Source organism: Pezoporus flaviventris, unplaced genomic scaffold (genome assembly GCF_033815535.1).
Source record: "Pezoporus flaviventris isolate CSIRO_AGI_PZ_B2104156 unplaced genomic scaffold, CSIRO_AGI_Pfla_v1 ptg000066l, whole genome shotgun sequence".
NCBI lineage: Eukaryota > Metazoa > Chordata > Aves > Psittaciformes > Psittacidae > Pezoporus > Pezoporus flaviventris.
Genome location: NW_026892614.1, coordinates 20,423,747 through 20,449,672, shown reverse-complemented (window position 1 = coordinate 20,449,672; position 25,926 = coordinate 20,423,747). Strand labels below are relative to the sequence as shown.

The following is a 25,926-nucleotide window of genomic DNA, read 5'->3' as shown; positions in this document are numbered from 1 at the left end:
GGAAAATTACCATTAAAGGCTGATTGTACAAATAGCTTAAAAATACACTGTCACTGTACTTCATTTTAAACATAAACTTCTAAATTCATTGTAATATTGCTCTCCTGGTAACACCCTCTCCCAAGTAGAATTGTTCTCTTCAGGATTACATTGACAGCTCTGTGTCTTTCCCTGCTATGCCAAAACTGGCTCTGATTTATCTGCTTATGTTACATCTGTCATTTTTGTCCTGAAGAACCAACAGTGTACTAGCCATTCTTTGAAATAGCCACAGTAGTTGTCTTACAGCTGCCAGCCACCAAAACATAATCCATAACTCAGAATTTCTGATGTGGAAATTTGCTCCGAGAAAAAGCTCTGACAAACAAAGAATTATCATTCTACATAGCATATAGAAAATCTATGTAATTCTATATAATATATAGAAATGTTGTATGAAAAGATATTATATAAAATATATAAAGCAGACAGAAATATAAGCCTAAATAAGCAAATATGGGTATTTCCTTTTGTCATATCTACAAATACTAGGGACCAAGAAAAGATAGGGACCAAGAAACAGAAACTTTCAGGCTCACAAAGCAAAAGGTATGTTTCAAGCCTGAGCTCAATTCTTAAAGTACCTTCCAGTATGTCTTTTATCACCCTAGCATTTCACACCAATATGTACAAGTAACTTTTCTCATTTTGGATATGAGCAGCACTGCTGGTAACAGCTCTGAAACATAAGTATGGTTGGGAGAGTCAATACAGACCTCATGGTGTAAGAATAAAATGCTAAAGGTTAAACCCCATTAACTTACTTTCATTGTTCTGTTGCTGAGTGTATCCCTTGTATGACTAAAAGCACGTGATTAGAAATTAATTCTTAGACAAACCGCTAGCACCTCTTTCTGAACGAAAAACTGCTTAAAACACTTTTTGCTAGAATTACATGGATTTGTAGCAGTAGACAATGAATTCTGGTATAGTTGTGCTTGTGCAAGCTGACCCCAGGTGCCTATAGCTCCAGGTCTCTGCCTGCAGGTTCAGGCCACTATTGACCTCAAATGATTTTGAATGAGCTTGTCTACAAAAAAGTTAAATGTTCCACTACAGGTTCTCTGGTAGCAGATACTCCTGCTTTGGCTGCAGGACAAGCTATGTCTTGTGTCTCTGGGGTACAAGATGTATTGGTTTGCATATATAAGTGTCAGAGCTGTCTCTTAAAAGAAGAAAGCTCATGTGTGGGGCCCCACAGAGTTGGTAGAGCTGTTCCTTCCTCCAGGAAGCTTTTGTTTTTAAGCAAGCAGCTCTATGCATGAATTGATTTTTTTTTAAATTTTTTTTTCAGAGAAGTACATACAGGCCTGATAATTTGCCATTTCTTTTACCAGGATTGTACTTACTATGGCAGATATAGAGACTTGTCTCCATTCCCTGCTCATATGGTCTCTTCGGTCCCATTAAGTGAAAGCTAAGGGACAACAGGGAAGCATCTCCAAGACAGTGATTCATAAAGCGGTTCATTAAAAGCAAAAAAGTTTTTTGTAGCCTGGTGCAAATCACCAGCATGTTTTTAAAGTAAAAAATGTGACACTGCTTTAAAATTTTATTCTTATCCCTGTTTGAGGAGATTAAAACTGAAGTCTACTGTAACCCAAACAACTTAAATGTACTCATGCACACACATCATGATGAGCTTGATTTGCTTGCCAGAGTACTCTTTTGGATTAGCACGTATGTGCAGAACCCAACCAGATGTTCCTGTATGACTGATAAATACACTGCTTCCTCATCCATCCTAATGACTGGGAGCAACCATGCCATCCTGTCAGTAAGCTGTGATAATGACTAAACTTAGGAGTTTTGAGGCACATAGAGTTGACAGCTTACTGGGGGACCAACTAACTGTAGTTGCATTCCAGTTAGTCACAACTCTCCTTCTACCCTATCATGATGCTGCCAAAGCTAGAAATAAGCTATGGGGTTGCATAGCAGTCAGTTGTGTGCAAATGATATTTTGACCCTTGCTTCGCCTTGATGACCTCCATGGCACTCCTAAATTCAATCATCTGTAGTAGTATGACTTGACCTTCAGCTCCTTCCCCCCCTCAGATAAAACACTGAAGTGGCATTTATCACACCACCAATTCATTTTTGTAAGGGAAAAATTAAAAGAAATGAAAAGCACCAGTGGCTGACTGAATTTTGCTAAGTCTTCTGAATCAATCACCTGCTAGCTGATATTTTACTTTCAAAATACTGTAGCTCTTTAATAGCATCTTTATTTCTAAAACAAATGATGTAGTTTGGTATCACTGAAAACAGAAAGGTCACGTGCTACAGCAAGGCTGTCTAATAAGAATGTACCCAAACATATGGAATAAATACAAATATTAATAGATAAAAATTGCTGAAGTGTAGCTATACAAGGAACTTGTTAGTGCCAGTGTTAGAAATCCAATAAAGGAGTTACATCTTTGTTATTTTTATTTGTTTAATGTAGAACTTCATCTCCACTAAAACCCAATTTTGTGCTATTAATCCCAGGAGATGCAAGGATCCACCCAAGCCCTGCTGCTTCCAAGCCAAACTTTACATGAGCTCAGGGAAGTCTTATTGGTGCTCTCACGTCAACAACTGACACAGCTCCTTGCAAATGTGGCCTCAGAGGGCCCAACTCTTCCTTCTTTCCACTACTTAGACACAGCTCCACCACATTCCCTCTGATTATGCCGTTACGAAACCTATGCAGCTTAAGGACGAATTCAGTCCTAAAGTGGTGTCCAGCCTAGCTACCATCCATAATGAAAGGTACAACACCACATGGTGGAAAGTCTTCCCTTCAGACTGGAGACTTTGGACTGGAGGCAACCCCAACCTGAAGAGGCAGTGCCATATCCCAGGTGACTGTATCCTGAATGTGTGTATGGCACAAAAGCATTCTGGGCATCTTTTATTTACAAGACCACCACTGTCCTTTTAACAATCCCACTCTTTCCTCCTGCCTGAATGACAACCGAAAGTAAATTGAAAAGTAAAGAGAATGTGGTGACATACAAAAAAATTTTGAACCAACTCACACTCTGTCCTATATTATTAACTGTTTCCTCAGAGTTTCAGGTGCAGTAACCCTTCTCCAAGTTAAATAAAGTGGTATCCATTGTTTCTGTACTGTCATTTTGCTTCAGAAATGGTCTTTTTATAAATCCATTTGAATTGGAGAAAACTGATCTATACTAAGATAATTTACTATCATTTAGATCTCATTGGAAGAGGCTCCTCTCTAAACAAACACTGCCTATTGTTTTCTTTCCAGATAAAACCAGACTTCTGCCAGTTGACAGCTTAGTCCCTGGGGCAGTAAAACTGGTAGCAGTTTTAATCATAATGGGACTCTTCAGAGAATTTTTATTTCAGCTAAGAGGAGCAAAACTTCTACACCAGTGCAGCTGGCTATGACATAGTTTCACAACTCAGAAATAGCCTCATCATCTGCAGATTTCTCTGTAATTTCTCACAGTCTTTGGTTTAGATTACCACAAGAAATCAGAAGACGCCACCTCTACTTAACCATTAGGTTTATGGTTTTCATTTTGAGATAGTTGAGAATGCCACAGAACTAATGTTTCCTTTCAATCAATGAGGTTCACTAAGAATAGCTGAAATATATCACTGTAAGTTATTACAGGTATATTGTGGTGTGGGTTTTTCACCTGTGAAAAACTGCTCCAAACATAACCACCATCTGGCAGTTTTCACTTTTGTCTTAAGAAAACAGTGTTTTTGTGTGAAGTCAGTGCTGAATGACTGCTTAAATCCTAGGACATTGATTTAAACCATTAACAGCATTACATTTCAAAGATTGTAATGACATATTGATGTATTCATTAATGCATCCTCCCACGAGACTTGCAGACAAGTTGCCATGCAATAGGACATTATTTTTCTCCACTCAGAGAAAGCATTGATCCTTTCAGTCTTGCTAGTTCATAAGTCTATACCAAACCAAGGGAGTCCAATTTGTCAGGATTAAAAATGTATTAACTTGAAGGTATTTATAGCCCAGTACCTGGGTCAGAGCACCAAGAATTTCCATAAAATGTGTGTGGCACCCACCCAGCACAGCCTTCATGTTGATAACTAGGTAGGTGGGCAATTATGTTGACATTGAGACATCTGACCTGCTGTTGAGGCTGATTTTCCTGCCAAAAAAACCTTCTCATGTTAAAGAAAGATGGAGTATGACAAACCACCGCCAACCCCCAAAATTCACGAGCTTCTTCAGCAGCTTCTTTTATAATCCGTGTTCCAGATGTTCTAAAAGATCAAATGTTACTACTATAAAAAACTTTGCAAAAGAGAATCTGATTACTATGCTACTTCAAGACTTTATGCTGTTTATGGGCTTTTTAATGACAGGAGAGGTATCTTGTTAGAGAAGAGAGGCTTTTCTTGGAAAGGTATAAACATAAAGGCATTAAACTCAGTATCAGATTTCTTAATGGCCCTTGGTTGAAAACACAAACCCAGGAAGTGCAAAAAAACTTCTCTTGAGGTCTCTGTTGTGTGAAAACAACCTGCTCTCAAAGCTGTGCCATGCAAATTGCATATGTGGCTTTCTGGGCAGATCTCAGCTGTTTATTTTTACACACTGCTAAATACAAACACACATTAGTAAATCTACTTGCAAATGCATTTCGGAAACATTTGCAATTTTTTTCCTCTATATCTCCATGCAGAATGAATTTCTAGACACAAATGCCTGTCAGTGAAGAACTGCGACTGTGAGAATTTTAAACTAGAAAGTGCTTAAATAATTCACATTTATTAGAAAGTGATAGCAAACAGATTGCACCTTCTACAACCTTACGAACAAATGTGGTTTATTTCACGTACAGGTACCAGCTTACCAGGAGTTTGTCTGCACACCTTAGCAAATGCCTTGGCATTTGATACAGGCTTTGCTTCAGGTGAGAGGAAAGACCTGAATTACATTGCCAAGAATCAATTTACACTTCACTCTTCTGTTGAGTTCAGTGATAGTGTCATGTACAAAACAATATTGGACCAGACATAGACATTTATTTTCCATTTATGAGTAATCAGAATGAAGTTTCATTCATTCTGGATTTAAGCCAGTAGAAAATAGGCTCTCCAGTTGTTCACCCACTGAATCCTCAAAGACCTTCTGGCTTGCACATCAACGGTACTAAGCCAAATTGTATGATTATGGCTTGCCTGATTACCTTAAATAGCAGTTCATCAGAATGACAGTGGTTGTCAGGTAGGTAGAAGGGGGAATTTGGGACTATGAGCAAGTGTATGCATTAAAGCATTAGAGAAACAGCAGATTCTTCCTTAAGTGACTGAGTGACCCAAGGAGTCTCAGCTAAATTAAGAGAAAAGAAATACAAGCCACAGGAACTAATTTTCCTCTGTCAAAAGAAGCAATTAAAATAAAAAGCCCCACTTCTGTCATAGAGGCCCAGTCCCTGCACAGAGTCAGAGATGAAAGCATTGCAACACCCTTTGTAATTAATACTTTACAGCAGGTTGCTCTCAGCTGGAGAGTATACTCCACTGTGGTGAGAATAAGCAGCACAGCAAATTTCACCTGTCCCACAGAAGGTATTTCCAATAAAAGGCAGTTGCGAAAGCCAGCAGCAACTCTCTACATGGATTCTGCCCAACAATTTATGTAATTGCCTACTGACCAGATGGAATTATTTTGCTTGGCTTCTCTGAGTCACAGAGCCAATCCCTACCATCTTCTGGAGCTCACTTGGCTAGATGATTATGTCCTGATCCTGTAATCAAACCTATGAAGGAAAAAAAAAAGGGCCTGTCCTCAGGATCATGGAAGATCAAGGCTGTAGAATAAGGGTGGGGCAAACCTGGGAGCGCTTATTATAGGAAGAGCTGGCAATGATGCCTCATATTAAGGTAATCTTATGCTTTGTTTTCCCTACCTAACATGGAAATAATGTCTTACAGCTTCCTTTTATGTGCTCTTACTGTAAGAGTAAGAAAAGGTAAGACTCTCCTAAGATGCTAAATATCCAAACTTCCAACAGGCACATTTTACTTGCTCCTCACCAAACCTGGGTTAAGGCTTAAGAGACTTAGAGATTATTTTGTTCAAGGCCAGGCTGGATGGAGCTTTGAGCAACCTGGTCTAGTGGAAAGTGTCCCTGCCCATAGCAGGGGGGTTGGAACTAGATTCTCTCTCTCAAACAGGAATCTACATAGATGGCAAGGAAATGTCTCTGGAAACTTGGTGAGGACAAGCAAAATTTTCAACAGGAAGTTAAAGAATACTATTTATTGTGAATTAACAAATTCATCTTCACAGTCTCTAACTTCAGGGGGAAGAGAAAGGGTGAGAAGTTTACACTAGTATCTTCTGCTTTACTTGCATGATGACAAAACACACTGTACCCCCGCAAAACATGTCATGCCTATCAGGAATACAGACCCTCACAGCTGGAACACCCTGAGTAACTCCTGCCAAGCTACAGCCTTCTAACCAGCTGGCTTCCACACTCTGAAAATTGGAACCTGCAAAGGCAGGCTCAACACCCTGCACCTCTGACTTTTGGGAGCAAGTTCAAGGTTTTTTTTGGAAAAAACAACATTTTGCTCATTTACATAGAAGCCTGCGGGGTCACCATAACCTACACACATAAAGGGAAGTGTTTCGCAAACACTGACAGTAACACCGCAGTCTCCATTGGGCCCTAGGTGAGCCGAGGGTGTTGCCCGCACACAAGGCAGCAGTCGCGCCCCCGCCCGGCAGACAGCAGGTAACCCTGCTAACATGGCACCGCCTGGGCAGGTCACACCGGGACCTAGCCCTCCCTGCCACCACCCCCGTCCCGCACCAACGGCAGCCAAACGACGCGCACGAACCCACCCCAATCACTGACACCAGCGCGCATGCGCACAGGCGAGAACTTGAAGAAGGGGAGAGCAGGCAGGCACGCGACATCCGGGTACTCCGTCCCGTCCCCGCCCCTCCCGCCCGGGAAGAAAGGCCGCGCGGGCGTCCCGCGCGCTTTCTCAGCCTGTTGCCCCGCCCCGCGCGCGCTGCCGTTGGGGGCGCGGCCGTTGGGTGGTGAGGCAAGGGCCGGGTCGGGAGAGGCGAGAGGAGTGTCGCGGCGGAGAGCCGGGAGGGGGAAGAGTGAGTCGCAGCCCAGTCTTCTGCAGACCTTCCGCGCCCTGCCGTCTGCCGAGCGACGGGGACGGGTGAGCCGCAGCTGTCCGGGACTCGCGGGGCGAGCCGGGGCCTGCGCCGCCCCGGCGGGGCTGTGTACCGCTCCTGGCCGGCGCCGGCTGCTTGGCAGCCGGGTGGTAAACAAATGGCGGCCTGGCGGGGCGAGCGGGGCCCAGCGCCGGCTCGGTCAGGGCCCCCGCCGGCCTGACAGGTCCCTGCCGGGAGGTGGAGAAGGCCATGGGGGGCTTGGTATGTGGCTGCTGCGCCCACGTCTCATTCGCCCTGCCCGGCCCTAGGTGCTGAGTGTGTGCCGGTGGTAAAGTGCCATGTAGGGTGGCCGGCTTCTGCCCCGCCCCTGGGCTTATTCCCTCCGCGCCTCGCTGCCGCCGGGACCGGACGACGGCGGCGGAGCGAGCCTGTCGCTGCCTCTTAGCCCGCGGTGCGGCCAGCGCTACCCGGCGTGTCGCGGTAGCACGCTGGAAGGGGTCGGGCCGAGGTCTGCCTGGTAGTGTAGAGACTGCAGTCCAGCGTCTCGTTCTTCATGGAAGGAAAGGGGAAGAGGGCAAATAAGCCAGAGATATTGCTGAAATCCTTCTGTAGTCGTTCCTGTATTTCGAGTAGCTGTGTCTGACCGTATAACAGGTGGTGGTTTGTCTTCTGAGAGTGCTGTTTTTAATGGGTGTTAGTGATGTGCCTTGCAACCTTTTTTTCTTTCCCTTATGAAGGTAAAAGAAGGCTGCCTAGCTGTAGTCCGGTAATCCCACGGGTCGGTAGACAAAAGCGTGTAGGGAGATGACAGCAGCTTTTTGAACAGCACGCACGTTTAAACAGTCGTGTGGCTTCACTTCTAAAAGTTCTAGCGCCACTGTTGTTCCCAGCAGGTCTTCCGAATTCTCCAGGGAGAAAACCCGTGGGCTGGAGAGACGGCTTGCTTTTGTTCTGTAAAGTTCTGCTCGGATTTGGCTGAGGAGCTTTTCATAATCCTTTTTTCCCTTTGGCTGCTTATGTTGTTAAAATGCCAAAATAAGTGTGTGTTACCTACTAATCCAAAACTGGGCCTGTGCTGCTGTAGGAACAGCATCATTTTGCAGCCACTGCCTTCTGCTGTTAATGCCATACACTTTAACTTGTGTTGTGGGAGGGTTAAGGTTCATGCATCCCTGCTGATAAGGTTGTTATGCTTATTTATGATATTTCTCTCTCCAGCCCTCTTGCTAAAGTACAAAAATATTATTAAAAGAATTTTGTTGGTAAGCAAGTCACATACCTGGAAGACTGAAAAATGTGCTGGGACCTTCAATCTGTCTTCCAGTCCACATATGTGTAAATATTTGTGGATAATTTCTCCTTAGTGGTCACATTTCATCCATAGAAGAAATAAATTGAAAGTGCGAATTTGGATTGTGTTGCAGGCTCAGACTTTTTGTGTGCTCTTTGTCTTATTCTTCTCCAAAGTTAGAAGGTATTAGCGAACAGGAGAATCCCAGTATAGCAGATGTAGGCTATCCAAAAGCAGGATTTTACTTTGCTGCTTAAATATTGTTTCTTTTTCACGAAAGTCTCCTTTTACTCAGTTAACTTCTCAAATTTAGATTATATTTCCCTTGCCTCCTACTTTGATGTTAAAAGTCTAATGGACAAAATAAGTGCTTAGTTAAATTAGCAATATCTGGTTGGAAACTTTCTGGATAAGATTTCTCTACAATTTTGGACAACCGTTTTTTGACCTAAGTTCTAAAGAGTATCTTATAGTACCTTTGTGAAGGAGGCAGGCATGCACCTATTAAGTCTCCAAGTGCACTCCCATAACTGTTGTGGATGTCAGCTTTGTGACAAACCTATGCTTTGTGTTCAGTCCACTTGAACTAAAAATAACAGAATTTCCTTCATACTGATAGACCCTATTTCTTTGGTGACATCTGTCTCAAATGAGGCAAATGCTGTTTGCCTCTGGCACTGAGATCTGATGGTATAGATATGGGAGGAGGGAATAATTTATCTAGTGATTATTGTAATGGTGACAATTCTCTTTCTGTTCCCTTATGCACGATAAGAATAAAGCTAACTGAAGTATTTGTTGGTAAGATGGTTATATTGGATAAGGAGTAAGCATTCCTAAAGAAAGCATAAATAAACAAGTAATTACATTATTGACAGTTACAGAGAAAACCTATGTAGGCTGTCCTAAGTATCTCGGCACCATCTAGTCTCAATATTGAATAAAGGAAAAAGACTGAAAAATCTTGTAATACAGACTGATCTAAAAGAGGCCAAGAGAATTAAAATTGCAGGGGAGCTCTAGGTTCTGACTGATTTTGCAAGCTGCTGTTTTTAGTAATTTCTGAGGTGATGCTTAATGTCTTGTTTTAAAGATGTTGCAATCTGCTAATGCTGCTTGAATCTACAATACCATGAAAGTAGTAGAACATCTGTGTAGAAGAGTCTGTAGAGCATCTTGGTAGACTGTGCTGTTTACCAAATGCCAAAGATTGATCTAAGCTCCTAATGTGCAATCATGATGAAACCCTGGTAAGTTTAAACTTTGGGCATGAGAACAAGAGGTGCAGTGAGGTAAAGTTCTAGTCGGCTTAGATAGGTGGTTCAGGAAGGTCGTTCAGGAACCCTAACTGGTTCAGACTTGGTTACATAGGTGCTGAGAGGTGGCTGGTGTTTAGTTTGTTGAAGTTTAAGCTTTGTATGTCTGTTTAGAAGCTGTAGTTTTACAAAAGTCCTATGTGACAGAAATCTGTTGGAGTGACAGATTCTTTGCAAGCAGGATCTTTTTAGGAGTGTGCTTTATTGATGTAGCTGTAATTGCTCTTTCAAAACCTTTTTTTAGCTGAGTCACTATTGTCGTTGACTATGGAATGTGTTTGGATGGGAATGTTTAGCTGGCGTCTTCGGGGGAAAAAGTAATAGCATCAAGCCTGTTGACATTTGGAAAAGCAGTCTTAAGTGATACTAGAGATCAGAAATTGATGACTCATTGTGCATCTTAAAATCCTACACAAACTTGCAGTGCAGAAGTTTTTTTTTCTAGTTCTTCATTCAAGTTAAAAACATACTGAAAGAGCTGGTATAACATTTTCATTGAGATGTATTCCCAGCTTTCTATCATCATGTTTGAGATAAGTGAGGTTTTTGTTTAGAAAATAGGTTTGCTTTTTTAACAGGATTTTTTTTTTTTACTATTTTCTTTGGTTTTAAAGCCAAGCAGCTTGGAAGGGGAAAAAGCCAAACAGGTACTGCAAAAACATCTTATATTTGAGAAGAAAGTGAAATGCCTGCAAATAGAATAGGTTAAAGTTGTTAATACTGTCTCTGTTCTTGTTCTCCTATTCTTTCTGCTCCACTTATAACTTGTCAAAATATTTTAGGACAAACTCCATCTTTTCTACTTCAGTATTATCTGGTGCAGTATATGTGTGTGTGGGGTGTCTTAAATATTTTGCCTACTCTCTGCTCCTGCTGTACAGTGGTCAGGCCATCAAGGGTGTATTTTTAATAGAAAATATCACCTTATATGTACAGGGTACACGAGATCTACATTTCAGTCTGGGATCTTGGAGAGAAGTTGGGCTTGTGTTCCATTTACTTTAAAGTTTTCTAATTTTGCTGTGGGAACTGGTTAAACTTGTGCAGTAAGACCTGAAGTAGTGTATTAACAAGATTTTTGGCCTGTTCTCTGTAAATATACAGAGGTCAGGAATTCTGTGGCAACATGTATGAATTAAAATATTATGTAAGAAGAAGGATTTATTTTGGGTATCTTTTGGGTGACTAAAATTACCTTTTGTATTACAGAATGCATTATTTTTTCCAGTAATTCTGTTTCTGATTTCTGAGAAGTGACTTATTTTCTTTTCTGTCTTTCTGAAGGATTTGTGAGACAATATCTGGAAATAAGGATAGCATTGTTCTTCGGGTATATCACCTTGGTTTCATCTCTGTTAAGTTTTGGTGATAATCCATGGGCACGAACACATAGAAGAAGCAGCCTGTTATAGTAAAGAGCTTTTTACTGTTAAGCAAGTACTTAATAAGTTCTTCTGTCTGAAGACTGAAGCTGAACAAATGTTAACTAGACTTAAATTGTTTGTTGTTTGTTTTTTGGATTTTTTGTGTTTGTTTTTGGTTTTTGTTTTTTCTCCAGCTGTTGCAATCTTTAATTCAAGTTTGGGTTTGGTTTGTGTTTTCTTAAGCGGTTCCTGGTAGGCCAAACCAAAGAATGAAGGGAAGTAGGTCAGAATAGTAACTTTTAATAATCTATTGTGTAGCCTTGAATATATATAGGTAATCATTGAGTGTGACTAACAACTATAAGCTAAAATGACAGAATTTAGGTCTCGCTTGCAAATGATGTTTAAAACTTGTTTATTTTTCTGTAAAACCCGCAAAATATTTCAACATTCATAGCTCCAGATAGTTTAAGGACATGACCTTTTCAGAGGATTGGGCCATAGGGAAAGCAGTCTGTAAACCTGAAATGAAACCTTACTTCTGATCTCCTTTCTTGCAGAGCCTGCAGCAGTTGAGGAGTCGGACTGAGGTCAAGTTCAGAAGTGCTTTACACATGAAATCTACTGGCTCTGTAGCTGATTCTGCCTTGTCACCATCTCAACAGGTAGAGTGCTTTTGTGCCTGAGCCATGCAGTATGTGAAGCTGTTCCAGTGTGGTTGTCCTGTGTCAGTCAGTGTGACCAAAGGCACACTGAAGCCTTCGGTTTTCTTTGGGGAATGTGTCAAGGAGACAAGAATGCATGGCAGATCTGTCACAAAAGTACTCTAGGGAAAAGCCTAGTAGGTTTGGTTTTGATTTTTAACACTCAGAAAGTTTAGTAAGAGAAGAAAGCTTTCTGTCATTCCATCACAGCTTCTGTTCTAAAATGGAACAAAGATACATGGAGCATTGATGGAGTGTCTACTTGAGTCAAAGCAGTGTATTGCTCTGGGTTATTTCCCCTTCTGAAGTTCTTTTTTTTGTTTGTTTGGTTTTTTTTTTGTTTGGTTTTGGGTGTTTTTTTTGTTTTCTTTCAGCTTCTGTAATAAGGTGCTTGGGGCAGGAGTAGACATGGAAAACCTTTCCTTTATAAGATTGACATAAAAAGTTTTGCTTCCTTATAATTCTAATGCTCACTATTTTTGCTGTAATTAGAAGTTGGTTTGGTTTTGAGGTAGATGGATAATTTACGCTTCATAAAGGAGCTAGTATATACTCTTTCAATGCTAGATCACAGTTAAAACTACAGTCTTTCTAGAAGTATGTATCTCTCTGAAGTTTTTGCAGTGAGAAGCCATGTTTTGGACCTGACCTTTTTCTGCTGCTCTCATGTAATACGTATAAATTGCTGTAGACTTATGATGATAATGGTAGTAGTAGCATACTACTTGTATGGTAGTTTGGGCTTTAGTAATTGAAGCTCCTTCTTGTGTTATGTGATTAACAAAAAAATACTCATTTTAGCATGTCAAATATGTGCAGTCGTTACCGGGACGGCAGATGCGCTCTTTGTTGTGGATGAATTTATGTTTGACAACGCAGTAAAAACTCATGTATCCAAAAATTCTGGATGTAGTTTTAACTTCATTGATCTGCTTTGTTGTAACAGAATTCAGGGTTGTCCTGATGAACCTGGGGCTATGGGGCTGTAATTTGTATCCTATATGTTTGAGATTTTGTGTGGTGTTGGAAGGAATTCCACTATGTGATGCAAATTAGCATTAAAAATATAAAGCTTCATAAAGTTCCTGTCAGAAACTTTTTTCAAATTGGAGGAGAAAAAAAGAGCAATTGCCTAGTATATAAAATACTAAAATATGGTCACATGCACTACTCTATTAGCTGTGCAACTGAAGCATATACTTTTAGTCACCTCTTACTCATGTTGTTTCACATTAATGACTAGCAGTTTATAATGTTGTCTGTTCTTACGAATTCACCATTTTAAAGAGTCATTGGTATTAGTGTAGCATTAGGTTAACTTCACTTTATGTCCCTGTTTCTGGCCTTCCCAGTGCTATGGAAAGACATTTAAGTAGGATTTGAGGTACCAAGCTCCCTAATATGAGGATAAAAAGCTTCACTGGCTTTGGAGAAGCCTCAGTATGGGGCTGTTTAACCTCAGATTTTGTGGAGTCTTGAGGAATAGAGTTAGAGCATCGTCAAGCAGGGATGGCTAGTAGTGGTTATACTTGCTAGCTGAAGTGGTGTCTGAACCTCCAGTTTGTGTTTTTCACTGGTTATTTTGAAACTAATGAAGTCAAAACCACCTCAAACCAGTCAACCCAAACACCAGCATAGGGATATTGGTGCCAAAAAGGGACCCAAAAAGGGAGCATAACCTGAATAACAAAGTTAATGTAGCCGTGCTACTGTAGTAATAGACTGAGGTATTGTTTTTTAGGTACAAAAATGGTCACACTTTTTCTGCAGGACAAGGATGACAAGACAAGAAAAGCATGCATGCTTGGATATAGAAAAATCAAATAGCTTGTTCAATAATTATCACTAGTGCTGCCAATTCTATTTTGGCAGAGTATTTAAAGCACTTTTTTTTAAATTTTTTTTATACTGCTTAATATTTTTTTTATTTATACTGCTCTTTACCTCTTGTCTTATTTTTCCACACCCCCCCTTTTTTTTTTTTTTTAACCACCTATCACTTAAATGGCTTTCTCACTTGGCCATTTGCTCTCTGAAAGTTTCTGCATCTTACCAGACTTGTTAGCCACTCTTTTAGCCAGACTTGGGTAAAAATAGAAGATTTAGAAATCTGGCACTCTTCTACAATCTCCAAAACAAAAGGGATTTTTTTTTTTTTTTAGAATGCTTTGCATATATTTGGCAGCTTGTGGGTGGATTTGGATGCTCTTGGGAGCTTAAACCTGTAGTACTGCTTGTGTCTGTCTCTTCTACTTCTTTGAACATGTAATTTAAGAACCTGTTGCCCTGTTTAGTCAAATTTGAGAGAAGGAAGAGTCTCAAAGATACTTGAGCTTCATAGGTTTGATGAGTAACAGGTAGCCGAGTAATAGAGGGTTCCAGGAGCAGTAATAGTTGCTGTGATTGCATATCTTATTGGGACCAGAGAATTCATATAGGGCGGAGTAAGTAAGCAGACTTTGGGTTTGATAACACTAAGTGCAGCTCCTTATACTTTGTGGCATAGAAGAAAGCGACAGCTCTCACTGCTCTGAAATATTGTGTAGTGACTGAAACCCTTCTTATGCTATTTTAATGTTTGTGTTACAACAGCAACTGAAAATCATGTGGCTGTAGCAGCTGGAATTTTAATCCTTTTAATTATGATAGATTTTCAAAGCATGTTCTGGCTGTTTTGGTCAGCTGACTGTATAGTATGTACAATAACATCAAGTGATTGCACAAATTCTGAGAGCAGTGGTCGCCTCACTGGAACGGGATGTATTTTTAGGTCTCTCTGCTAGTAACAGTCAAGTGCATGTACTTAAGCATCTCATATGAACTGAAGCTAGTTGCTGACACTACACAATCAGAAAAGGACAGCTGTTCATTCTTGCTATAGTCATTGATCTGACACTATCTTCTCACCAATTTGTGGCAAGGAACACAATGGGGTATAAACACGCATTATTGGTACGTATTTTAATGAGGGTTTTTCTTCAGGTCAGTAATGACACTCTTTGCTAGTTCTTTAAATTTTCTGTATTGGAGGAAATCAAAGCACTTTGTTACCTTCAGCAAGAATTTTCTTTTATCTCCCCTTTACCCAACAGTTTTTTCTTTTACAAGGCAATGTTTGGGAAGAGGGTGTAGTACGAGTGATTATATTGATTATGGTTCTTCAAGGGAAAATGCTTTTAATCAATGAATCCAAGAGGTGCTAAGTTCCATGGTTCACAAAGTTAGCTTACAAATGAGGTAACCATTTGTAGATTAATGAATGTGCTAATTCCTGAGATCTTATCCATCTATTTCATCAGTTTAATAGGGTGTGTTTTTGTTGTTTTTTTTTTTTTTTTAGCCTTTGGACTTAATTTGCAATTTGATAATGGGGCTATATCAAAAGCCTTAACTAGTTTAAACAGTCCAGGAACTCATGACTGCCCAAACCAGCTGTTGAGCTTGAAGCTCAGGTATTAAAATTAAAAATGAAGAAGAGGACATTTAATATACATATAAAAGGACTTTGTATTAATCTATAAATAAAATGTGACATTTTTAGTAAATTGAAGTTCTGCAGCAGGTGCTGTGAAGTTAAGGCTAGTAAGCAGGACATGTAATTTTACTGAATGTCCTGTTGATGATCTACTGTTGTCCAAAGAGATTTTCAATTACGTATTCAGTTAAGGAGTCAAAGAATTTGAATTTTAAGAGAAATGGCAAACTAATATTAAACTTCTTAGTGACCAATAAAATTTGTATTTTTGGAAACTGAAAGAATAGGTTACTTGAGCTACTTAATGGAACACAGGCATAACTTTATGAAAACAATTACAGACATCTGTTAATAGAACTAAATTAGCGTCTACGTATTGGTAAAACATGGTATTTTAGTGTCTGCTCTGGCTTTCTTGTACTGTCTGTTAGTGATAGATGATGTTTTGGTCAGGCTTTGTCTTCCACAAGTCAAAATTTCATTTGCTTGTATGAAGTCATTAAGTTTTGATGAATATTAGCTTATATCTGAAAGGAGTCCAGGAGCCTGAGAAAAGACAGTATCATCATGCAACTCGGGTTTCACAATCTGACTTGTAAAGACCAAGATAGTGTGGTAGGGAGGAGGATGTTTTACTGTCTTAATAGAATGTTCTTCTGTGTAAGCTCACATAGGCTATTTAAAGGTAGTATTTAATGATGGTTGACTAATTTAGGGTATGTCTACACAAATGGTGCAGGCAAACATGAGCTCAGTTGACTGCATTCTGAGCTGTCTGCATACAGGCCAGATTTGGCCTAGAAGCAATAGAACAGTGCTAGCATAACATAGCAGTATGTGAGCTAACACACCTACCTTCTGCTCCAGAAGTGGTTCACTTCTGGCCATCTTAAAAGTAAGCAGGGCACGCAGCTTTTTGGTAAGTAAGAAAAACCACCAACCAGCCAAACAAAACACCCCCAAAAAACCCCAAACCCCAAACTGAACCACCAAAAAAAACCCCTGAAACCATTGAACATATTTATGGATAACTGATTAAATTAAGCCTTAGTGATACCTGACTAGGCTCTGTGAGGGCTCTTTCATTATGAACTAGCAATTGTCTTTGTCAGGGCTGTTTCCATTTTGTGGAAAACTAGGAAAGCTAGAGTTTGGTTTCAGTATTTGTGTAAAAGTCCGAAATTTTCTTTGGTCTAGCAACAGATAGGCTGCTGTGTTTGGCAGGAATTATGTTGAGAGGGCTTTGCTGGAAGAAGTAAAAAAATATCTCCAGATAAGTCAACTTCCTCATTTTAATTCTTCACTGAAAACATTTCAGCTCTTTGCAATAGTTGCTATCTGACTTAATGTGCAAGCTGAAAACAGGTTGTGTGCCAGAAGGATTTCATAAAATGTTTAGCAAGTCAGTCACTGGGTTCAGTAGCTGATGCACTTGATAATTTATTCAAATCTTACTTGGTGTATAAATATTAAGGTGTGGTGGGGAAAACTCAGCTGTGTTTTGCCTGTTAAGTGTATCACATACGCTTCTTTGTTAGAAGTGTTCAGGAGAGTAGGTGGCTAAAATATTTGAGTTATCCAAATTACGATGGATGAGGGGGATGATGCTACTTAAAGTTGGTATGGATTTCAAAGCATTAAAAAAATACAAGTGAGTGAAGTGTCACATAAATTTCTATTTAAGTGCTTTAAATTAGAGTGTCTAAAAAGCAGTTTTGTTTCCTCTTCAGTTTGAGCAAAAGGAATAATATTAAGCAGTTTTATTTTTACAGTTTAGTTTCTGTAAGCATTTATTTTTCAAGGAAATCGCTAGAGGGTGGGGAGTGAGGAAAAGATAGAATTGAGCAATGTATTTTTGACACAGTGTTTTGAGATTTGGCTTTGTGTAAGTCATTCTCTGATTTTTCTGAACTGCACTCCCTCGTGCTATCAATTCTGAGAAGGAGTTTGTTAGAGCATAGGGGAGAGGTTGGTTACTTGTGTGAGCCTGCACTCCAGCTGGTAACAATTCCAGAGCTTCTCCAAGCATGGTACAAAGATACAAAGTTTACTCTCTTCCTCTTCCCCCCCCCCCTTTTTTTTAATTCTACCACAAATAATTGAATATTTTTTTTGTGTCAGTATGTTTTAATATTATGCAGTGAGTTTTGTTTGGATTTTTATTGCTCTCTGACCTTGTAAAGTTGTTGAGATACCCTTACACTCCAAACTGCTGGTATTATCAGTACAGCTGTAGGATGGATTAAAAAATTCACCTTTTTGGGTTGAACTGGAGGTATAGATAAGACCTTGTTGGGCATTAAGTTTTACGTAAAAGATTTCAGTGAAATAAGAGGACTTAGTTAATGCATAGTATAATTGCTACCCTTGGGCAGCAGCTACTACAAAAATAAGGGAGGAGCTATAGGCTATGGATGAAGAAGAATGAAGAGCTGTAGTAAAGGACTGTTGTCAGAAGCATGGAATGGGGGAAGATGGGACACAACAGGGAACCGAGATAACATGCTGAGGGTTGCAGATTGCTTTCCACAGAACTGCATGAAGAGGGTATCAGAAGTTTAGATGGTAGCAAGCAGACCAGGGAATAGGTTGCCTCTGTTTCATTTGGAAAACTGGAGATGAGGATGAATCTGGCTTCCTTTAATTGTCTGCTTACTCTGTAGAGCTGTATGGTTTATGATTTTGGGTAGTAGGCCATTGAAGTAGTAGGAGAAAAACAATATTTTGTTTTCATTGAGTCTTCCATTTGTAATGGGAAGGGGAAAAGAGCTATTCCAGAGGGATGACTATACAGCAGTTTTGCCTGATTTGCATGTATTACACCTGGTGTATAAATGCATGTCTGTGTCTTGAACTCTGATAAATGTGTATCTTTAATTTTCAGGTGAACATTTAAATACCATTTCTTTGAGATAAAATGTCACATTTTCTTAAAATGGCTACTGATCAGCTCACATTGTGTTAATGTATATCTTTCTGTACATGCAGAAGATGAAAAACTGCAAATAAAAGTAAATATTAATATTGAGTTACATTCTATACTTTTGTCTCTTTTCTTTTTTACTCAGAATTGGATTTACAGTCATGGAAGAACATCAGCAACATTTACACTGTGTGAACTGTGTCAGCCGTCGTTGTATGACCAGACCAGAGCCTGGCATTTCCTGTGATCTGATTGGCTGCCCATTGGTTTGTGGAGCAGTTTTTCACTCATGTAAAGCTGAGGAACATCGCATGTTATGTCCACTTGAAAGAGTGCCTTGTTTGAACAGTGGCTTTGGATGTCCCTTCATAGTAGCCCGAAATAAAATTGCTGATCATCTAGAAGTTTGTCCTGCAAGTGTGGTATGTTGTACCATGGAGTGGAATAGATGGCCAGTCAGTTACGCAGACCGAAAATCTTATGAAAATCTGAGTAAAGATGTTGATGAAGTGGAGCAACTAGATATGGCTTTAGCCCTTCAAGACCAGCGAATGTTATTAGAATCACTTAAAGTAGCAACTATGATGTCAAAAGCAGGTGATCAAATACCAGAATCCAGAGAGCAAACCTCTGTCAAATCAAGTGCCCCAGATACAGTGCATTCAAATGGTTTAATGCCTGTAGATGAAGAGTCTTATGGTGCTCTTTATCAAGCTACTGTAGAAACAACGAGGAGTTTAGCTGCTGCTCTGGATATCCTGAACACTGCTACAAGGGACATTAATATGCTAAGTTCAAGCCTCTGCAGTTCACCACAGGAAATTAAAGAAGATACTGAGATTAAAGAGCAAGCTTCTAATGGCATTATTAAGGATAAAAAGTCTGACCATGAATATACAGATGAAGATAACATAGGAGCAGCTGGGGGGATAAAATTTGACAGCCTGAGTCAAAACTCACAAATGGAGCAAAATGGTTCTAGTGATATTTGTTATGATGTAGTGCAGAAACGTGACTTAAATCTAAACCTCAATAACTCCTCAGTTTTGTGTAATGGCTTTCATGTAGAAAATGAATGTTCAAAGGTGTTGGACCAGAATGAAGATCTTGGTGTATCTAATTCAAAACCATCCAGTGTAGCAAATGGTGAATGTACTGCTTCTCATGATGATGAAGCATTGCAGTCTTGCAGCTCCCTCCCTGTAACAGCACAACTTAAAGAAGTAGTATCAGCTGATCAGTTAGTTAATGGCAGTGTTAATCATGTACTACTTCCCCGTAATGCTAATGAAGAAGAAATGTTAGAGAGACAAGTGGAGCAGGAAAGATTGAGAAATGTAGATGCATTTTCACTTTTACGGCGTCGATCGTACAACTTCATTGTTAACAACTATTGGTCTACATTAAAAGAAGACAAAGCTGTTGATACATCAGATTTGGAGATAACAGAAGATCCTATGGGTCTTCAAGGGATTGATCTAATCACTGCAGCTCTGTTGTTTTGCCTAGGAGATTCTCCCGGCGGTAGAGGGATATCAGAAAGTCGTGCTGTTGATGTGTATCGCATTGACTTCGGGACCCAAACATTTTCTCTCCCATCTGCTATACTGGCCACTAATACAATGGTGGGGGAAATAGCTTCAGCTTCTGCATGTGATCATGCCAACCCACAGCTCTCAAATCCAAGTCCATTCCAGACCCTTGGACTGGATTTGGTATTAGAATATGTGGCTAGATACCAAACAAAACAGCGTTCAATGTTTACATTTGTTTGTGGACAGTTGTTTAGGAGGAATGAATTTTCATCGCATTTTAAGAATGTGCATGGTGACATTCATGCTGGCCTTAATGGCTGGATGGAGCAGAGGTGTCCTTTGGCATATTATGGGTGTACATACTCTCAAAGAAGGTTTTGCCCTTCAACACAAGGGGCAAAAATTATTCATGACCGCCACTTACGGTCATTTGGAGTTCAGCCTTGTATTTCCACAGTATTAGTAGAACCAGCAAAAAGCTGCTTAATTGGACTACACAATGACCATCTGAGTAGTCTACCTTTTGAGGTTCTGCAGCACATCGCTAGTTTTCTAGACGGTTTTAGTTTATGTCAGCTTTCCAGAGTGTCACGTTTAATGAGAGATGTGTGCGGAAGCTTGCTTCAAGCACGTGGAATGGTGATACTACTATGGGAGAAGAGAAAGTATGCAGATAGAAGTTCCTGGCAGATAAAAGAAAAGGTAAGTTATTTAATTCTGAAGGTGAAAGGAAAAGTATTAAATTGGTCGTGTCTCTGCTTTTTGCCTTAGTATTTTCCTTGATCATTGTTGTTACTCCTGTTTTTTTTTTTTTATGCAATATCCCTTCAAGAAACAGCTTGTTGTACAAGAACAACAAATAGTTAAAATTGATAGCAGGTTTGTCCAGTCTTTTCCACACTTGACGAAGTAGAAGTACTGCTGGTCTAATTTTTACTTGATTTAAATAAATGAACTTCTTTTCCCCAAGATTTATAAGTATTAGGTGATTACTCTTTAATATCAATATTCCATGAAAGTGCAAAAGTTGCTTACAAAGTTGGCTTTTTTTGCCTTATGCTGTTTACAGCAATTTTAATTTTTGCTGTCCTGTTGAGATACTATCCATTGCCATGATATTGAGTGCCTTAATAATGTAAATAATTTTTAAAACCTTTGGGTGACCTTTGTATAGTACAGTTTTCACCATCCCAATCTCCCCTGACCTGTGGAGTTATCAGCAGCAATCCTTCAGAATTGCAGAAGTTGATCATTTCAGAATGATTGTTGTGACTGGTCATGCAATACTTGGTCATTTAACTTTTGATTGCATCTACTTTGTAGATGAAAAAATTACTGCCTTTTTTGCCAGTGTTCGGAGTTGACTTGGAATCTGACTCAGGCAGAGGCTGATAATACAAAATTTAACATTGTATGTTTTGGTCATGTTGGTTTTTAGTATCAGTTATAGTAGATGTAAAGCATTGCCTGAAAGCATTACAGCATAAGGATTTAAATCCTGCTCTGAGTTCAGGTACCTTAAAACATTGTGAGCCTAAGTGCAACTTATTTTCTAGGTTTGGCGCTTCAGTACAGCCTTCTGTACTGTGAATGAGTGGAAGTTTGCTGACATCGTAAGCATGGCTGACCACTTGAAGAAATGTAGCTATAATGCTGTAGAGAGAAGAGAGGAGGCTGTTCCGCTGCCATGTATGTGTGTAACAAGAGAACTCACTAAAGAAGGACGTTCACTGCGCTCTGTTTTGAAACCAGTACTTTAAATATTGCAACCACTCCAATTGCACATACACTCAAGCACCTGATATAACCTCGGTAATCTTACGTGACACTTTATTAATGTACTAAAGATACTTTCTAGCTAAATCTACTCTGTCACTGTGTATATAAGGTTTGAAGTGACATTTATTTTTTATAATACTGTTTAGCTGGAAAGTAATGAAAGTTGCCTTAATGTTTGAAAAATTCGGAACTTGCTGGACAGGGTAGTTTTATCTAACTTATATAATTTAAGAACAAAATCCTGATGTTTTCTGGTTCACTGGTGCCCATGTTGCTGTTGACTGATAACATTTCAAAAATGGCCTCCAAATGGTATGCACATTTAGATAGGAAACACTGAATTGTACTTTCTGTATTTGGTCTGTTTTTTTTTATAACAAATTCTAATCAAAATATTTGAAAGATAAGGAAGAATTCAAAACTTTGTAATAGAGATCTCAAACACAGCTTTTAAGCACATCTTTTCTCATTACATCAGTGTTCTAGTGCTCTTCCTAGTTGACAGGTGATCTAGGTGAGCTTTTTTCTGAAGTTTTTGTTGTTGTTTTTTTTTAGCAGCAATCTAAGCAAACTCGGATTTAAAGCAGCTCAATTTTTAGTACAACTTTCTTTTGACATGTCAACAATGATTATTTCTTCTCTGAACTATTAACAAGTTATTTCACTTTTGGGAGCAAAACTTTTAGAGCTAAAAACATGGAATATAGTTTTACTCTCGCACCTACAATGATATCAATTTAAAATGTTTTTCCTTGTCCTGCAGTTGGCTGAGGGTTAAATTGCTTGAGGATTCAGAAACTCAAAGTATGTGATGAACAGTTATGAATTTATAATGCAGCTAATGAAGCAGCTTTACTTGTTCTATGGTGTTGTGAGATATATTGTCTCCTTTTCTGTTAATCTGTCTATAAAAATGCTGCTTTTTTGAGGAGCATTTTAAATTACTGGCATATATAGCAAATGTATCATCTTCATAAGATGAGACATTTGTTAATTGCATAAGGCATATCAGAAATATATGTTCAACCACATCTGTTAAGCAAACAACTCCAATTTGCTTCCAGTCTTCCGTAATAAAAGATCTCACAAAGTGTTTGCGAACAAAGACATGCTATGAAAAATGGCCTGATATAGCAAATCTGTAATAACCTGAACTGACTTTCCAACTTGTATTAATTTTGGTGTCTGTAGCCTGTTGCACTTAGCAACTGTGCCACAAAGCTAAAACAGAAACAGACCAGAGCATGGAACAAAGAAATACAGATTGTATTTCCATTATAGGACAAAATAAGAGATTAGTAAGGAGGAGATGTTTACAAAAATGGCTAAATTTATTACTCATAATTTCTGTACTGGACACTTGTTTATGGCTACTCTGGCTACAGTTTGCAACTTTGGTATCTGTGCATTTTGCATTCTGGCTCCAGTCCAGCTAAACATTCACTGCCTTTTTCTATCCAGAGTGCTGCAGGTGCCCAGAAAAAAATCAAATCTATTTCTTCAGTGCCATGAGTTGAAATTAGAAGAGCTCAAACAGCCTGGACCTTCAAACTACATGTTCTTTTTCCACAATTTCTCTTTGTTTATTTTGTTTGGAGAGAGGAGAGTAAACCTTCTACAGAAGTTAGCAATATTTGCAATAATTCTTAGCTGTTACCACAGCTATCTGGAAAGGAGAATTTAGATTCATTTATAAATCTGACTACATCAGCTGTGTTTTAGGTAGGGATTTTAAACACGCACCCTACCCCCACCCTTGTTGTCTTTGTAAAATGCTTATTACCCACAAATTCTTCAATACATGGCAGGAGGGAGACTTTCATCAGTTCTGTTCTTTTAGCTCTGATGGCTCCTTGCTGCTGCTCTCTGGTGTTTAAAAGTGGTTGTGTGACTGGAAGGATCCTGAATGTTGAGGAGTTTATGCTTGTGTTTATGGCTAAATCTAATTTAAAACATCTGTTTTGGGTTACTGGTATTTTTTAGTCAGCAGTGTGGTGGTTTTGGTACTTGGCGTTTTTTGTAACTACCCAGAACCCTGGTAAGTATGGTATGCAGGCGTGTGTTGAGGTCGCTTAGGGTAAGAGGGTGTTCAGTTAGAGGAACTGGTGTTGGTAGAATCTTGCTTGTAGCACAGTGCAGATCTACATCTAAAGTATCATCAGTTGATCTATTAAAATGATTTTTTTAACGACTTGGTGTTCTTCTTAAGAAATAACACTATTTCTCAATACATGCACTTTTGTTTTCAAATGTAGATACAGGCTTTTATGTTAGTTTATTTTTTATGAGAATCCAGAGCTATTAAAATACCAATGTTGTAAACAAAATCTCTGCCTTGTAAACTGCTCCAAATGCAGGAATACAATGTAGGTTAGGATAAAAACATTTTACACTGCTATGCAGTTTGTAAAACATCTGTGATATATATTAGTCTATGAAAATGTGGCTTGTTCACATTTGCCCTTCAATTTTAAAAATGTTGTATCCCCTTCCTGGTACATCTTCCTTACAGCATATATAGATAGACAGCTGTTCCAGTTTTTCTTTTACTTGATACCGCATTGCTACTTTGTTTAAAATACTATGTTTTCAATCATTATGCAATATTTTTTTTGCAATGTCTGTTGAAATCCTAATAAAACTTTTGGAGTTTCTCTTTTAGTATGATTGTACTTCTTGTAAAACTTATCAGCCTCCCAGCATTCAAACATGGTGCTCAGTGTCTGCCTCTAGGATTTCATGTAGTACTCAAAAAATTAAGTTACATAAAGAAATCTATTTTCAAATACTTTAAACATTGCACAATTTGGAAGTGATAAATATATGTTCACTTCAGTATGAAGATCGGTCATTTGTTTTTATACTGTACGCCCATTTCTACTGCTTTGGTGCATTATGCAGCATAGGCTCCCTTCCACATTTAAAGATTTAAGTATAACACTGAAGACTCATATTGTGCCTTGTAGGCTTGTTTTAATTGTTTTTTTTTCTGAATAATAAATTAGAGTATCAGATCAATATGACAGAGAACTGTTATGCAAAGAACATTTTCAGTGCATTGTCTCATGAGTGAAGTTTTCTATAGAAAGTTGTTGCTTAAAATGGTACAAAAGATAATAGTTGTAGTTCAGACTGACTGTGGAATGGCAAAACCAAAATCTCATTAAAATAGAAGACTGCCCAGAAATTGGCCTTTTGCCCTGCCAGTTGCTAGTATGAGTATGCTAATAGTCCTTACAAATAAAAATGGACCTATAATAACATAAATTTGATAATAAATTAATCTAAACTCGGTGCTGTGGTACGACTCATATTTTTATTTCAGCTGTTAGAAACTTGTGACTATTTTACTTATTTGGCCGTGCTAGCATTTTATTTTTCTCTCTCCATAAGTGGATCAGATATTTTGCTGTGCAAGGAAATATTTTTTGTTTCAGTTTAACTTTCTTGATGGTTAAAGTGTTCTAGAGGATCTGCATGTGTACTTTAGCTTGGTTTTGTGAGAAAACTGCTTCTAAAGCTAGCTTCATAGGCTTTTACCTGCTGATTTTACTTTCCAACAATAAGATTTAAGTTCAATGGAGAATTCAGTACTTGCTGTAGTATCAGAAAGGTGATTTAAATTCTTTCAGTCAGTATCTCTTCAGGTGGCTGTGGTCATCTTCAGATGAGCAAAATCTAGTGCTTATTTACAGCACTGAGGGGAAAAATGGCATTTGGATACTGTTTATAAAGAGTTACGGCATGTAAGGCAGAGATATTTTGAAGAATGGAGTTTTCAAAGTGTGACTGTATGGCATGTGGTGAATATTGCAGCAATAATCCAAACTGGAGAGGAAAAGTGAATGGACAGGTAGGCTTAAAATAATGAAGACATCCAGTCCTAGCGTAGAGATGCTTCTGAGGGCTGGAATTTTGACTTATGCATGCTGCAACTGTGTTTTACTAATTTATCAGCTTTTTCATGATAGCAAGAGTTAGCATGCTGCTGCTTATCTCTGATGTGCTTTAGTTGTCAACTGTCTCCAAGTGCTGCCTGCATTCCTGAATCAAGTACTGAGTAGAATGCAGTCCTCTTTACTGAATGTGAGATATGTTTTTGGTGTAGCTTCTACATGCTGCTGGTGTCAGAGGCCATATTTGCTAAGAATAATATTAAAATAAGGTCCTTTGGATATGGAGGATTCATCTGTGTGGTTTCCATCAGTATTTGCCTGAAAAAGGGAGCAAAAAAATGCGTTAGGGAATGCAAGGAGCAAAATAAGAAGACTGATAGCATTCAGTACAGCTTGCTAATGGCCTGGCAGTCAAAAAAATGTTAATAATCATTAGATGCACTATGAAATGTGACAG

At 39.0% G+C, this 25,926-nt stretch overlaps 1 protein-coding gene across 3 annotated transcripts in view; it reads left to right on the top strand.

Annotated features, from left to right (window-relative positions):
• Positions 1 to 7,140: 7,140 nt before the first annotated feature.
• FBXO30 (F-box protein 30) overlaps positions 7,141 to 25,926 on the top strand; it is a 322,115-nt gene continuing 303,329 nt past the window's right edge. Inside the window, exons 1-4 of one of the 3 annotated variants that reach the window (XM_061471456.1) lie at positions 7,141 to 7,230; positions 11,718 to 11,822; positions 18,405 to 20,496; positions 21,351 to 24,227. In XM_061471456.1, coding sequence (XP_061327440.1) covers positions 18,421 to 20,496; positions 21,351 to 21,554 — 2,280 coding nt within the window. In that variant the 5' untranslated portion in view covers positions 7,141 to 7,230; positions 11,718 to 11,822; positions 18,405 to 18,420 and the 3' untranslated portion in view covers positions 21,555 to 24,227. Of the gene's footprint in view, positions 7,231 to 11,717; positions 11,823 to 18,404; positions 20,497 to 21,350; positions 24,228 to 25,926 lie in introns of those variants that run through there. The other 2 variants (XM_061471457.1, XR_009746592.1) reach the window with 2 other exon arrangements.